This window comes from Aotus nancymaae, unplaced genomic scaffold, assembly GCF_030222135.1.
Source record: "Aotus nancymaae isolate 86718 unplaced genomic scaffold, 86718_ANA_hifiasm-v0.15.2.pri h1tg000041l, whole genome shotgun sequence".
Taxonomy (NCBI): Eukaryota; Metazoa; Chordata; class Mammalia; order Primates; family Aotidae; genus Aotus; species Aotus nancymaae.
Genome location: NW_026988455.1, coordinates 37,209,496 through 37,225,037, shown reverse-complemented (window position 1 = coordinate 37,225,037; position 15,542 = coordinate 37,209,496). Strand labels below are relative to the sequence as shown.

At 37.5% G+C, this 15,542-nt stretch overlaps 1 protein-coding gene across 3 annotated transcripts in view; it reads left to right on the top strand.

Moving 5' to 3' along the window:
* The window catches only part of PCSK5 (proprotein convertase subtilisin/kexin type 5), a 472,843-nt gene that overhangs the window by 130,836 nt on the left and 326,465 nt on the right, over positions 1 to 15,542 (top strand). For all 3 annotated transcript variants that reach the window (XM_064361641.1, XM_064361640.1, XM_021669251.2), the window contains exon 5: positions 2,120 to 2,196. In XM_064361641.1, the coding sequence (XP_064217711.1) occupies positions 2,120 to 2,196 (77 nt within the window). The remainder of the gene's footprint in view (positions 1 to 2,119; positions 2,197 to 15,542) is intronic.

The following is a 15,542-nucleotide window of genomic DNA, read 5'->3' as shown; positions in this document are numbered from 1 at the left end:
GTCAGAGACTTGGGTTCCTTCCAGTCTTGATCTGTTTCACCATTTTTAAAGGCAAACAAGCAAATCCAACTTTGGTTTTGGAGATACTGTTTCCTCATTTTGAAATACCCTAGGGAAACTTTGTTCCTCATTTTGGTTGGTCCTCTGTTTCAGGCCTCTTTTTCCTTATTAGTATAATTAGTAAGATACATTAGATGTATCTTACTAAGGACACTAAGCGAGTCTGCAGTCTCTTTGGCACAGGAAACAGGAACTTACCACCTGTATATACAGTGTCTATTTTGCTTAATTTCCCTAAACATTTCAGGCTTTATGTACTAAAAGTTATTTTCAGAAAGAAGAGTCTTTGATAAAGACAGAAAATCAAGATAGTGTCGACTTTCACTAACATGGAAATTAGGAATAATAATAAAGTATAAGAATATTCAGGCTAGGTGCAGTGGTTCATGCCTATGATTCTAGCACTTTGGGAGGCTGAGGCAGGAGGATTGCATGATCTCAGTAGTTTGAGACCAGCTTGGAAAACTGTGAGACTTTATCTTTACTAAAAGTAAAAAAATGAGGAGAGAGAGAGAGAGAGAGACCAAGTCACTCAACAGACCCCCGGAACTGAAAATAAGCCAGATTATACTCCAGAGAAGGGATGTCAATAACACCACATTATTCCAGGCTAGAAGGAGGAAGCAGCCCATTTTTCATTTGATATTAAGATACGAGATACCATTTTACCCTGCACCTATATTCCTATACTATTTATCTATACGTGTTTCTTACAGCCAACTAACCTAAATAGAAAGAAACTTCTGCCAAATTATTCTAGTAACCACATGTATTTGTGGTCTTAATCTCTTGTATGCCCTCTGAACACTTCTTTTCTCTCCTTATACTCATGTATCTTTCCTAGGAAATTTAACCGAAAAAGACTTAAGGTAGAAATTATGCCCATGCTTGAAGTAAGCATTTATTAAGTACTCAGATAACCAGAATTGCTGTAAAAATGTTCCACTGCACTAAAATGAAAGCCCCTCAGGATTTCTAACCAAATTATGAAAAATGGCTCTAACTGAATTATTAAAATGCCAAAATAATTAATTTTTTTAAAAGAAAGTAAAAAAATTAGCTGGGCATGGTGGCACCTGCCTGTAGTTCCACCTATTCAGAAGCTGAGGCGGGAAGATTGCTTGAGCCTGGGAGATCAGGGGTGCAGTGAGCCAGGCCGTGACCACACCACTGCACTCCAGCCTGGGTGACAGAGGAAGACGCTGTTTCCATCAATCAATCAATCAAAGAAAATTCAAAGCATGTTAAATTAGGCTAGCTACAGTGATATAAATTTGATTGATGGTAACAGTCTAGTAATATTTTTTCAGTAATTTGGATATTTTTCACAATCATTTTTAAAAGCAAACAAGCAAATCCAACTTTGGATTTGGAGATAGTATTTCCTCATTTTGAAATCTTAGTATAGGAAAACTGTTCATCATTTTGGTTGGTCCAAAAGCCAATGGGTGTTAGTAGAATGTTTAAATCGTGGAGGCCTTTATAATAGATACAATATCTGAAACAAGATGAGTGTTTTCTAATAGAGGTCCTAAGATACCTGACATAATGAAGATCTAATACTGATTTTTAATTGGCTTGCCAATGATATGTGAATGATTTTTGTCTTCTGAAAACTGTATTATGATAAGGAAGTTGCAAACGCAAGAAATCAATTAAGGAGTGGGGAGAGAGTCTATGGAGAATAAATCACTTTGTGCCTAGGTAGACAAGGAGTACCTCAGAGATAAGGTGGTAGAGGATGTCTTTGAAAGATACACATTTCATGAACTGGGTCATTCTAGCTGTGAGGGGGAAAAAGTGCTGGCAAGAATGAACCAGGTAATTCTGTGGACTGTGTGGAGTTCTTCTTCACCTTAAGGGGGAAAAATACAGCAGTAATTATTACTGAACAAGCACTCCCTCCCTAAGGCATCCTGACACCACCGAACCGTGAGCGTATTAGTTAACCTAATTACTTTCCTGCAGAAATGTATTTAAAAATGCATGAGCCTGTGGGTCAATGGCTAATTAATGAATGACCATTTCCTTTCTCTTGCTTTCTCCTCTGTGGCCATAGGATGCTCTGGCAAGTTGTGACGTGAATGGAAATGACTTGGACCCAATGCCTCGTTATGATGCAAGCAACGAGAACAAGTAAGGCCCCAGTGAGGGGTGGCTGGCATGTGGCTGGCAAGGAGCTTTGTTTTCTGCTCATGCTGAGGGAAGTATTTTCTTCAAAATCCTTGATAATATGTGATTCTTAATTTGCTCCAAGATAAACAAGTGCCTTTCAACTGAAGCCTCTGAGTAAGAGAAAAGGGGTGGTCCGTATAGACAGAATGGTTACAGATTGAGCCCTGGGGAGTGGCTCAGCCTTACCAAATCTTGAGACTGGAACTAAGAGATGACCCCTCACGTGGTAATTGCCCTGTGCCCATTTGTTTAGGGACGGGGTGGTGAAGGGAGAAGCCAAGCAAAGTACCTCCCAAAAGAATTACTTTGTTCTGTTAAATTCAACACATGATTGAATACTGCGTTTGAGGTTCCTACCCAGGCCTTTCTTTCTTTTACTTCTCCTTTGCTCCTCTCTACTCTGTAGTCATGTTTTCCACTGGTATACCTGAAATACCTAGGAGATTATTGCAAATTGCAGAAGGCATTACCTTTCTTATTCCCTGCCCCGCCCCAGGTAAGAGGCACAGAAACCCAGTTAACCACAATTACACTTTCCGGTTAGTACGTGCTTTTTAGTGAATGCAAATCAACATTCACAACCATTTGATAACATAGAATATTTTAATATTTCTCAGGCAAGTAAAAGAGAATGGCTTTTCTTGCTTACATAATGACCCAGATTCCTTATAATATTAGTAGATATTTCTAATCTCTAAATCACATTAATTTTTTCCCTTTTACTATGAAGCTCCTCGGGATAATGCTATAATTTAGATACTTGCGTTTGAATTTTTATTTACATATTTTATTTACATTACATGCACAGAAGTTGCAAATAGAACTGTTTAGCTCATTTATTTTGTTGTTTCTAATATGCTTTTTTCTTTAGGGAAATGTTTCTCAACTAGGAATATTTGATTAAGTCAGTCAGTAAGTTTAGATAAAACCATATGACCTAGAAAATTGTCACTGTACCTATGTGGTTTTTCTTTAAGGCCTACAAAGAAAGCTTAACAAAATAACTGTAGAAACATGCTGTTTGTTGACATGAACAATCATGTAAATCTTCTAAATCAGATTCAGTGGTGAAAGCATTAATACACAAATTGATATAGGTAGAATTTTCTGTAACTTCCAAGCAAAAAGAGAGACCTACATTAAACTGTATAGTTTTCTTTCAGACCTACTGTAACCGTCCAATGAGTTCACCTTGCCCACTGCCTAGATAAAGCCAATTTATCAAGACAGGGGAATTACAATGGATAAAGTGTAATTTTATCTCCCACGCAGCTGGCTGTGTGGGAGACCAGAGTTTTATCATTACTCAAATCAACCTCCCTAAGCATTTGGCGATCAGAGTTTAAATTTAAAGATAATTTGGTGGATGGGGGCTTGGGAAGTGGGGAGTGCTGATTGGTCAGGTTGGAGATGGAATCATAAGGGGTTGAAGTGAGGTTTTCTTGCTCTCTTCTATTTTTGAGTGGGATGGCAGAACTGGTTGAGCCAGATTACCAGTCTGGGTGGTGTCAGCTGAAAATGGATCAAAATTCAGTGAAAATGGATCAAAATTCCTCAAGCACTGATCTTAGGTTACACAATAGTGATGTTATCCCCAGGAGCAATCTGGGGAGTTTCAGACTCTTGGAGACAGAGATTGCATGACCCCTAAACTGTAATTTCTAATCCTGTAGCTAATTGTTAGTCCTGCAAAGACAGACTGGTCTCCAACCAAGAAGGGAGTCTTTTAAGGAGAAGGCTAATTAGTATCAGTTTGTTTCAGAGTTAAACCATGAACTGAATTTCTTCCCAAATTTAGTTTGGCCTGCACCCAGGAATGAACAAGGACAGCTTAAGGTTAGAAGCAAGATGGAGAAGTCGGTTGGGTCTGATCTCCTTTACTGTAATAATTTTCTCAGTTATAATTTTTGCAAAGGCTGTTCCAGTTCCTCCCTTTGAGTTTCATAGCACCTTATTCTTGAAGTGTGGCCTATGAAGATGGGAAAAGGCCATCGATCACTCTGGCTTCCTCCTGCTGATGGGGGCATAGTGGGGTAGGTGTTGACTCAAGGTGAGAGGAGTGGAACCGCTTTGAGCTGTCTGACCGTACTCAAGCAGGCCGGGCTGGGGTTCCAAGGCTTTCATGACAACACGTTAGTATTCTCATCTCTAGTTTTAGTACAGCATTTAAGCAGACAGTGCTTAAGGTAAATAATGAGTTTTAGGATAACGAGTTCAATTCTCAGTTTTAAAAGTAAAGATGTGAAAGCGTTAGTTTGGGGACTTAGAGTCCCCCAAAATTAGGATTTAGTTTAAATTGAAGAAAAATAAAAATAAAAATTCAAAAACAACTAATAACAGGTATACTATAGCTTTTAGAGCATAATTTTTCTCTTTCCAGTCCTTATTTTTATTAAAAACAAATATTAAGACTGATTTGTTTACAAAATAAACTTTAATTTTATTATACTTGGCCCGATTATTTGCATAAAGTACAACAAGGATAATTATTTTTTACATAGGCTTTTTAAATTGACTTTGATGAAACTGTGTTCCATAAGGAATCTCAGATTTGACTTTTTTAAAGCCAAGCCCAGTCATGGGTTTGTACCCTCAAATACCTATGAGTTGGGTAAATTTCTCTCCTCTTGAGGTCCCAAGGTAACTTAAGGCTCCTGGGGCTGTCAGAAAGTGACAATCTTTACTTACCACAGGTCAGGAACCCGTATAGAGGGACTATGTAAGGCAAGGTCTGAGGCAAGTTTTCCTAAGGTGCTATTATTGGCTTTGTAAGTCAAGTTTGAGTTCTTAAAGGAAAGCATGCCATTCCAGTCAAAGCCTTGGTAAAATAACCAGTTTCTCCAACTGTGTCCTGTTCAAAAGAAAATATACTTATTGCACTTATGCAAATGACTATATTATTGCCATAAGTTAAGAATACTTACAAATAGTTTTTAAATTCTGGAGAAATTAGGTAAAGAGAAACAAATATGCTCTAAATTTTGTTCACAGGAGTATACTTTTCTCAATTATTAAAAGCTGGAAATAGCTCAAAAAAAAGTATTTTTGTCTCCGAAAAACAAAAAGGATCAGCAAAACTTTAAGCTACAAAAAATTGAAAAAAATTTACTTCAATTTTCTGTTAGTTCAGTCCATTTAGTTAACTCCTGTTCTGCTGGATATTCATAAACATTTTAGCTCTCCATGAGAGTCCTGAAAGTTTTTTTTCCTTTTTTCTAATATCATATCTCCAAAGTTATTAGAAACTTGCATTCAAGAGCACCCATTAAAGTTGTATAACCGATTATAAAGCCATCTTCTAAAGAGGACCAAATCAACACAACAATTGTCTCTAGATGACAAAAACATTTTAGGGAAGCCACAGTCAAAGACACAATTGACAAGGAAATTTGTTACCTCTGTGGCACACAATAATTCAGCATAACAATTATAATTATTACTGATGACATACATTGAGGCATATCAGAATTATAGGAATCTTACACAATTTTGTAACACATACTAATAATGAATTTATATGAATATAACCAAAAGAAAGTTAAATACCATTTTATATTTGACAATGTTTCCTGCATGATTTTAATACATTAAATAAACTGAATATGTGTCATAGTCTGGATTATAATGTCTGTATGTAAAGACAATTCATTGAATATTGGCTTTGATGGCTTTTTGTAGACCATCTTTTAAACTGTTTTTCTTCCTAAGGATTTCTTTTAAACTTGGCCATTTCCTAAGACCCTTGTTTAAGAAGAATCACGACAGTCATGTCATGCTTATTGGGGGTATTCTAGTGTGTCCTGCTTTGACCCATCCTAAGCACTGGCCATGGGTCACTGAGTTCAGTGAGGGATTAATTATTGTTCCCAATATGTCCTTAGGTTTGCCATCCTGACAGTGAAGTATGGAATTTTCATAGGTATATCACCAGCACTCTCTACCTCTCTTTTGTGGGAGTCAGTGGTGCCTTTGGGGTATAGATGTACCTTTAACTCCCCTCAGTAGTTCTTCCTGATTTTTCTTCTCGATTGGCCAAGAGCATGTCATCAGGCATTTAGGATTAAAATGCCCTCTTTTCCCATTAGATCATAATAATGAATATAACCAGTGGATTTATATTTAAGTGTGGATCCACAGATAGATAATTCTTTTGGATAGTGGTCACCTAGAGTTAGGAAATGAGTAGCTTTGTAGTTTAGAGGAGTTGACTTTTAGCCTTGGCTCTTCTTGATTAGCTTTATGGTCTTTCAAGCTAATGACTCTGAGCTTTCAGTACTTTATAAAATGTCTCTAGAATGGACATAATAATACTTCCCTTGAGGCTGGGCACAGTGGCTCACACCTGTATCCCAGTACTTTGGGAGGACAAGGCAGGAGGATCCCTTGAGTCCAGGAGATTGAGACCAGCCTGGGAAACATAGGGAGACCTATTTTTACAAAAAAAAAAATAATAATTAGCCAGATGTGGTGGCACATACCTGTAGTCTCAGATACTTGGGAGGCTGAGAGAGAAGGATCACTTGACCCTGGGAGGTCAAGGCTGCAGTAAGCCAAGATTGTGCCACTGTACTCCAGCCTGGGCAACAGAGCAAGACTCTGTCTCAAAAAATAGTAATAATAAAATAAAATAAATACCTCTAAAGATTAGCAATAAAATGTGTAAAATACCAAGCCTACTATAAAACAGATGCTACATAATTACAGCTGTTATTGTTGTAATTATATGTTCTAATTCATATATCTAATTCTTGATAAATGACCAGTTAAAAATTATGGTTATCTCAAAATATGTGTGCCTATGAACACTTCAAATTTAAATTAAAACTTACAGTTTATTTCCAGGGTAAGAAGTTGAGATAGGTTTATTTGTTTCCTTGGGCCTGGGAGCTGTGACTCTTTTCAGTCTACAGTAAGTCTGCTTTTCTTTAATTCCATTTCCCATCTCCTTTGGTGGAACGTGAGTCCTTGAATTTGATATAGTGAAGATGGTGAATTTGTAATCATTATCAGAAAAAGGAAGTTGAGACATGTCCTTTGCAAATGCCTCCTCATTGTACAATCAGACCAGTACGCTTCAGAACATATTTGGAATTATGTCATACTTGCCTGCATTTGTTTATTCATTCAACAAGTATTCACTGAGACCCTGCTTGGCAAGTGACTTTGTGCTAAATGCCTGGGGAATTGATGAAATAATATAGATTATTAATGGGCCGGATGGGGAGAAAATTTAGTAAGAAATTCTAATGCCTGAAGGGTTTTTAGTACTAATAGAGGATCTACCTTCAAGACTTTATGCAAATCATCTCTCTCAGACTTGCATGATTATATTTCTAGTGCCAAGGCTTAGGAGTGAAGGAAATCACCTCTGAAGTACAAAAGTTATAAAAATCCCTTTCTCGTCACTTTTGCAAGTTACCAAATGGTGGTATGTCAGACTTAAATTACTGATGCTAAAGAAATAGCATGATTAGAAGAGACCATAAAAACCCATCCTTCGATTCAGCTTTGCCTCCATTTATATTAGCTTGCCAAATAAAGCTGACAGCATTGTTCTAGGCTTAAAATAGAAAATGCCTCCCTACAAATGAAACAGTCTGCTGGCATTTCATACTACTACTCCTATTTCCAATAAAATGAATTATTGATGTCTGAGTTAGATCAGCCCTTCCCTAGGTTACTTCCTCTTAGAAGTTCTCTCTGCTTAAAAGTCATAGCAACATTTAGTAAGAGTTGAAACCACAGCATTATATTTTGAATGAGTATATGTGGGTCCAGAATCTAATTCTTTTTCAAAATAAACCAAGCTCTGGGTTAAAGACTCATTTTCTAAAAGGAATGGATTTCTCATGTAGTTTCTTATCTCTGATTCAAGGAAGATTTAACCACAGTGAATGGAAGTAAATTTCTTCTGATTTTTTAGTTTCTCTTCACACATCATTTCTGGTTTTATGAATGTTGCCATGTTGCCGAAACCAAAGTATATCCTTCTGTTTCCCATTTCTGTAGACAAGAACTGCTGGGAGGATAGTGTTCCAAAGCAAAGCCAATAGATATAGTCAGCATTTTCCACTTATAGGGGAAATGTGTTACTTATTATAATAGTACAAAAAAAAACAAAACAAAACACTGTAGGTCTGTGGCCTTAACAAGTACAAACATTTTTTCTTCATACCAAGGATTTGGCCAAATATGTTAAGATAAAGTTATCCTACAGCCCAGTAGTTCAGACAAAACCTACCAAAGAAAATGAGGGTCAGTATCAGAGGCTGATTTGATTTTCAAATATTTTCAATTTTTTTCCTCTAATACTTTTGCAAAATAACATCTACAACATACTACATAGTAGATACTTGATCAGTGATTATCGAATGCATTTACATAACATGGACTGCAAGTGTACATTACTAGAGGCTTACTGTACACCAAACATACAGTTGTAAAAAAAAATCTGGCACTTTTTATATACAGATGTCTTAATTCAGGTTTTTGTTATAGACTGGGTAATTTATAAGTGATAGAAATTTAATGCTCTGGAACCTGGGATCAAGGCCCCAGCTGTTTTGTTGTCTGCTGAGGGCTTGTTCCTCATTAGATGGTGCCTTCTTGCTGTGTCCTCACATGATAGAAGGGACAAACAAGCCCCTTAGGCCTCTTTAAAAGGGCACTAATTCCATTCATGAGGGCTCCACCTTCCCGACCTAGTCACCACCACCCAAAGCCCCGCCTCTTAACATGAACACATTGGGGATTAGAGTTTAACACATGAATTTTGGAAGGACACAAACATTCAGATCATAGTAATAGCTATAGATTTTGTATTCATCAAAGAACCTACAGCAAATATTTTAGAAAATTTCTTTCTATATGTACAGGTTTATGATGTAATACACTGAAGTAAATAAAATCTTTGATCATCGTGTAGGTTCTGGGAAGTGGCCTCCTACAGAAATTGCAGTGTAATAGGAAAAGGCTTCTTTCAGACTAGAAGCCAGCCATCCCTTCCCCTTCATCTCAATAACTGTTATTCATCAAGTCCTGACAGTTCACACCATTTAATTCCTCCTCTGTAATAGCTCTCAAAAACCTTACACACAACCCCCCAGCCACCCACACTAGCCACTATGTTTATCCCCCTTCTCTTACCTATATCCTTATAAGAGTCTATTAAATTGTTTCCTTGTTTCTGGTCGTCCCCCATCCTGCTGCCCGAGTGTTATTTCTGGACCAAAATGAGAACATTAAAGTCCTTTAATGTCTTGACATAAGTTAAAAATAAAAGACTGTTCAGGACCCATTCCCTTCCTTATTATTGAGTCTATTCTACTCTATGTACCCCCTCCTCTTCCTCCTTTTCTTCCTCTTCCTCCTCCATTCGTCAGCCCTACAGAATTTGTGTCATTCCCCTAATGTGCTCCAACTGTTCACCCTTCCACCACTTACACTTTGAAAATTCCCCCTCCACCTCCTATGCATGTCCCTTTCCTAGTGATGCGTTCTCTCACCCCCATGGGATGAGCTGGTTATCCCTCCAATCAGTTTCACAGCATCTGTGAACTTATTACTTCTTTCATAAAACTTTTCTTGTTGTAAATAGGATCACATTTGCCAGAGTAGAAAATAGAAAGGCAAGAACAGATACTAAGTTGATTTTCAGTTTAGTTTGGAATATACAATGTCCATTTGTTCTTTCTTAGAATAATTACAAGAGTACTGACCTTGATTGGTTTGTCTGGATGAATGAGCAAAATGTGTCCGAATTGAAGTTGCTGACCTATTAAATAGTGTTATATATAGTGGGCCTTTGTGCTAGACATCTTTTTTCTGACCTTCCATTTCTGCTCTGTATCCCAGAAGGCTGACTTTGAGGGACTGCATTAATGGTCTCTCATGCCCTCTCGCTTCCCACTGGGTTTGGGAAGTCCCTTGACTAAATTCAAGTCAATAAATTCAAGTCCCTTGAATAAATTCTTCTCATGTTACCCATTGTAAAAGAGCCCAGTGTTTCCTGACAGGCCCTTGACTGACACGGGTATGTTTGTTCTTTAGCCTGGTGTCTTTGGTAGAATAAAAGGGAAAATGTTTAAATGCCTCTGAGAATGAACTAAATTCATGACAATTGTCTAAATACCTGTTTATTCTTTAATAAATGCCAAATAAATATAGAAAATGATTATCTAACCTTGAATTCCTATATACCTGTTACCTGAAGTGTAAATATTCATCTTTGTAAAACAATGCATTCATTATTCCCAGGCTCATAATCACGATGATGCAGGCTTCAGAACTTGTTTTTCTCTTTGCCAATTTTAGTGGGTTCTTCTCTGGATTTGGGGACTTCAGTTTTGATAAAGGGTCTGATTGATGTTATAAGTTCAAATGAGGTATGAGTATAATTTATGCTAACTCAGTGTATTATTGACATGAATAATTGATAGTTGCTTGAATTTAAATTTCTTATTTAAAAAACAGACTCACAAATTCCTGGGGCCTCTAAAGCAGATGGAAATTGCAGTGAAGGAAAGAGATAAGTATCCTTTTTAAATCATGGATTAAGCATTTGAACAGGTTTTCCAGACAGGTGTATTTAATTATCTTTCTCTTTTAATCTTCCATTCTAACTTTCTCTTGCATCCTTACATTTTATTGTTTCCTTATATGTAGAAATATGTAAGATATAAAGCCTGAAGCCCTTGAGAGGTTAGCAGTAGCAGCGTATTGTTTATTTCATTACGAAACATTGGAGAAGACATCCAAGAACTTTCAAATCTGATCAGCCAGTGAACACTCAAGTTAGTTGCTGAACAAGAAGGAACAAAAGGCTTTATCTTATTTTTTTTCCTTCTCTTTACAGCTAGCTACCAGAAGAGCATGCTGAAAAAATAATAAAACCTCAAACTTGTAGATTATTCATTTTAACATTACCAAAATATTGTTTAGGTATTGGTTACCCTGCTATTCATATCATACAGCTTCGGAGTTAAATAACTAAAGTTAGAATTTTATTTTTGTAAGCTAAAAGAAAGGTTATAATTTTTATATTCTAGCAATTCAGTTAATTACAATGCAAGCTTCCTGTTCCAGTGTATTTAAGTGTTTGTGTGAGTATGTGTGAGTAAAATGCATACCAGTGATAGGTATGCATTTTAACTATAATCCTTAGTAAAAGGTAAATAACGCAGGGCCTGTAGGCTATTTAAATAAATGTGGAAGGAAGAAAATATGTTCTTTAGATTACAACATATGTCATTCTCATAAAATAGTTCACCAAAGAAGGCAGGGTGATATACTAAAAAAATTCTGTTTTTAGAGGAGATCTAGGTACCAGCCCCAGCTTTTATATTGACTATGACTGTGACCTTGGAGAAGCATTCTTCTCAGAATCTTCCTCACCACATCAGTATCTCCATGTTCCTGTTTAAATTAACCCCAAAACTTACAAATCCCTGAGGTTGCTATTTGCCTGTATTTGAGTGCAAGGTAAACAACTGCTAATAAAATTAGTGCGTCTGCATGTTGTCTCATTTACGTCTCACAACAACCCACATTCAGAGAAAAAGTCGAGAGAGGTTAAATAGTGTGCGTAATGTCGCTGAATGGCAAAATCGGAATTTAAGCTTGTTTGTTCTCACACTGTCTGATTACCTGCACAGCTAAATTAATTGGTGGTCAAGTAGATGAGTAGATGAGAAATCAATTCCTGTGCAGAGCACAAGCTTCAGTAAGTTTACTATCAGCAGGTAACTGGAATCACCAGAAGTGTACAGCATTGTGTCCAGTAAACACTTAATAACTTGGCTGTACCAAGTGCTGGCACTCAGGGCCCTGTTTCTCCAGAGGGAAGGGATTGGTCTTCAAAGTTCGCTAACACCATATGTACGTGTAACTTTGAACAAGTAGCAAAAATTATTTTTTACAGGAAATGATTATATAAATTTGACTCCACAGTGGTATTCATTTTGTGAAAGTAAATGGAGGCCTCCCAACTGAAACAAGACACTATGCAGATCTTGGAATAGCAGGGAGTCAGCCACCATCACTTGTAGAGACTCAAAAGCAGACACAGGACTGGGAAAGCTTTCTAGTGAGGAACAAAAGCTAGGCCAGGTGTGGTGGCTCAGGCCTGTAATCCAAACACTTTGGGAGGCCAAGGCAGGTGGATCATGAGGTCAGGAGTTCAAGACCAGCCTGGCCAAGATGGTGAAACCCCTACCTCTACTAAAAATACAAAAAATTAGCCGGATGTGGTGGCATGTGCCTGCAATCCCAGCTACTTGGGAGGCTGAGGCAGAAGAATTGCTTAAACCCAATTTAAGGTGTGTTTAAACCCAATTTGAAGTGGAGATTGCAGCGAGCCGAGATTGGGCCACTACACTCCAGCCTGGGCGACAGAGTGCGACTCCACCTCAAAAAAAAAAAAAAAAAAAAGCCAAACAAAGGAAAGGGAAAACTCCATGTTTGGTCTGTTTGGAGAAGCTGGAGTTTGGGTCTCTTTGTTCCCAAACAATTCTACTCATATATTGACAAATTTGTTTTTTAATTAAATTTGAATTAGTTCCAACTGGTGATAATACAAACAAAGGTTTTCGGAAACCATATAAAAGAACCACAGGTACAGATGTTGTTATTACTATTACAGGTGACAGTAAGTAAAGATAAGTTCTTAATCTAATTCCCAGAGGGCAGGTGGTTAGCTTTCACATTTCTCTATTTGGAGGTATGGAGTCTTTGAGGTTGGAATCACATAAAGTAAAAGACACTTTTCCAGTGTTTTTGCACTTCAGTGACAACCTTTGTGAGTCCCTCCGGAAATGTGGGCTGTGAAAGGAAGATTCTCTGTAGGAGGAAAAGACTGAGCCAAAGAAGAGCCTGCGAAAATCAGAAACTTCCCCTTACCTAAGAAGGGGATGGGATATTGAGGATGTGTCCTACTTGGGGAATTGTGGCGAATTCTCTTGCCTATAGGACACCTAAAATAGCTCCGAGGAAGTGAGAAGAGCAGTAGAGTACCTGTAGAATCCCCACCGATTCTCCTGAATCCCCTCCTTCTCCATTTTTATCGAAAGCTGCCCGTGAATTTTAGAAAAGAGTGACCTTTGTTAAGCATTTACCACTTCCTATTTTTAGATACCCACGTACCAGCGGCATATAATTTACATATGCTAGTAGATACATTTGAATTTGCATAAATTGCAGATAAAATACCTTGCGGTGACATCCTGAGCTGAGATGAGCTGACTGCTAAAAATTGTGTATGACCTTTTTGCTCTTGGTTGGTATTCCCTCCTTCAGAGGTTCATTCTCAAAGGATCACACCCCCTCCCATGCCTGTCCCAATTACCATATATAGAATCTCTTTTTCTCTCCAACCCTTCAGCACCCCCAAGTATCCGGTTGTCACATATCCCATTCTTTTTCCACTATCCTGATACCCTGATCTTCCCACAGGCTCTAGTATGTTATTCTGCAGAGAAAGAGGCACACATTTGTCTCTAGCAGTTGCCTCCATCTTGGGACCAGTTCATTTTAGTTTATGCTAGGTAATCTGATTTGAATTCACATTGGTCAGCCATCTTAATTGTGGCCTGTGTTGTTAATTTTATGAATGTCATACTCTTTCATAAGATTTATTTTCTTTTTCTTAAAGAATGACAGATCCCTTTAATGTTTTCCAAAGGAGTGGGAAATAGACGCTGTTATACTTGAAACAAAAACACTTGATTTTTTCTTCTCTTATCCACCCATCTCCTGTGTCACATAAGAAGTAATGAGATAGGTTGGGACAGTGGAGCATCAAAGGGAAAATGCAATTTGAATTGAAGAGATCAAAGAATTAGGATACTTGGCTTTGTTGAAATTTAATTCATAAAAATGGAAAGGGAATCCCCAGAGTTAGTAACAGTCTTAGATGCAGGTCCACTGACAACCATGCATTCACTTTATCACCCATGCATTGAATGTCCCATTCCTGGGACAGTAGGAGCCCCGTCATTGTGACTGTTTGTTTCCAATATGGAGATGCCACAGCAGCTGGGGTTTAATTCCTCCATAGGTTGATTTTTATATCAAATTACTCACCCCTCTGCAGGGAGAAATACTCGTGGCATTGCTTTAGTAGAACCACATCCCACAACACGGAGTGCAGGAACAATCCATACCAATTTCACTCTTATATTTATAGGTGTGTTCATATTTGTTGAAATCTTTATAGCCCAACTGCAAATATGAGAAGGTATTTAGGTAAACAAATGCAAATTGTGTTTCTGTTCTTTTATATTTCATGTTTTCAGATACTGTTTTTACATCAGTTCATTCCATTTTCTCATTATGTTTTCATAATCTTATGTCAGAATCCCCACTGTAAAACTTATTTCAATTACAGGGTATACTAACACATGTTTAATTCATCCTGGTTGGGACAAAAAAAAAAAAAAAAAAAACAGAACTTCTTTATAGCTGTGATATCATTTTTTTCCCCTTGTCTTTGGTTAGGGAGATGTCATACTAACAAAACATTTATAGATTTCTGACATACATGTGGATAGTACATACTCATAGATTTCCAAGACATGTATTTGGAGGGAAACAGATTTTATATGAAGACAGGAGGCCCAAGTAAATGCTAGGTAAATTGTTTAATAAAATTTAATTATTCTGTTATGTGCTAAGAGAATGTACTGAGCAATAACCTATGAAAGCATGCCTGTGCTGATCCACGGGCAAACACTACATGTTTGTACTTGAAAAGTTATTGTTATGTTGTTACAATAATTTTTAAAACTTAATATACGTGAACTGCTTAGTGGGTCTTCCTGTGAGCTGTTCTAAAGCTTTGAGAAGCCTGCTGTATGATTTGGGTGGGTAAGCAAAGAATATTTTGTCTTCCAAAGAAGTCTTGGCTGCTTTTGCCTTGGGGTATAAACTCAGTAAAGTCTAAAAAGAGTTCAGTAGGGTCATTATGTGTTTTTCAGGACAGAATGAGAAAAAAGAACAAATCTCAGGTTTTCTCGAATGGCGTTAGCCCCTCCAAGCTGTCTGGGATCTCACCTTGTCAAACAAGGAGGAGCCATCAGTTAAGAATAATAATGTATCTAAAACTTGACAGTTCACAAAGTACTTTTACATGTATGCCCACTTCACTTGTAAACATTCATGTCGGATAGGTAGGGTAGAGTTTCGTCTTGGTCCACCAGTGTCTGAATTCTTTTCTATGTATCAGGAATCTTCTGTCTTATCCTGGTTGAGGACAAAGACTGCTCTATGGCAGCTGAAAATGTCAAATACTTCTCACTTCGCATACTTGAGGG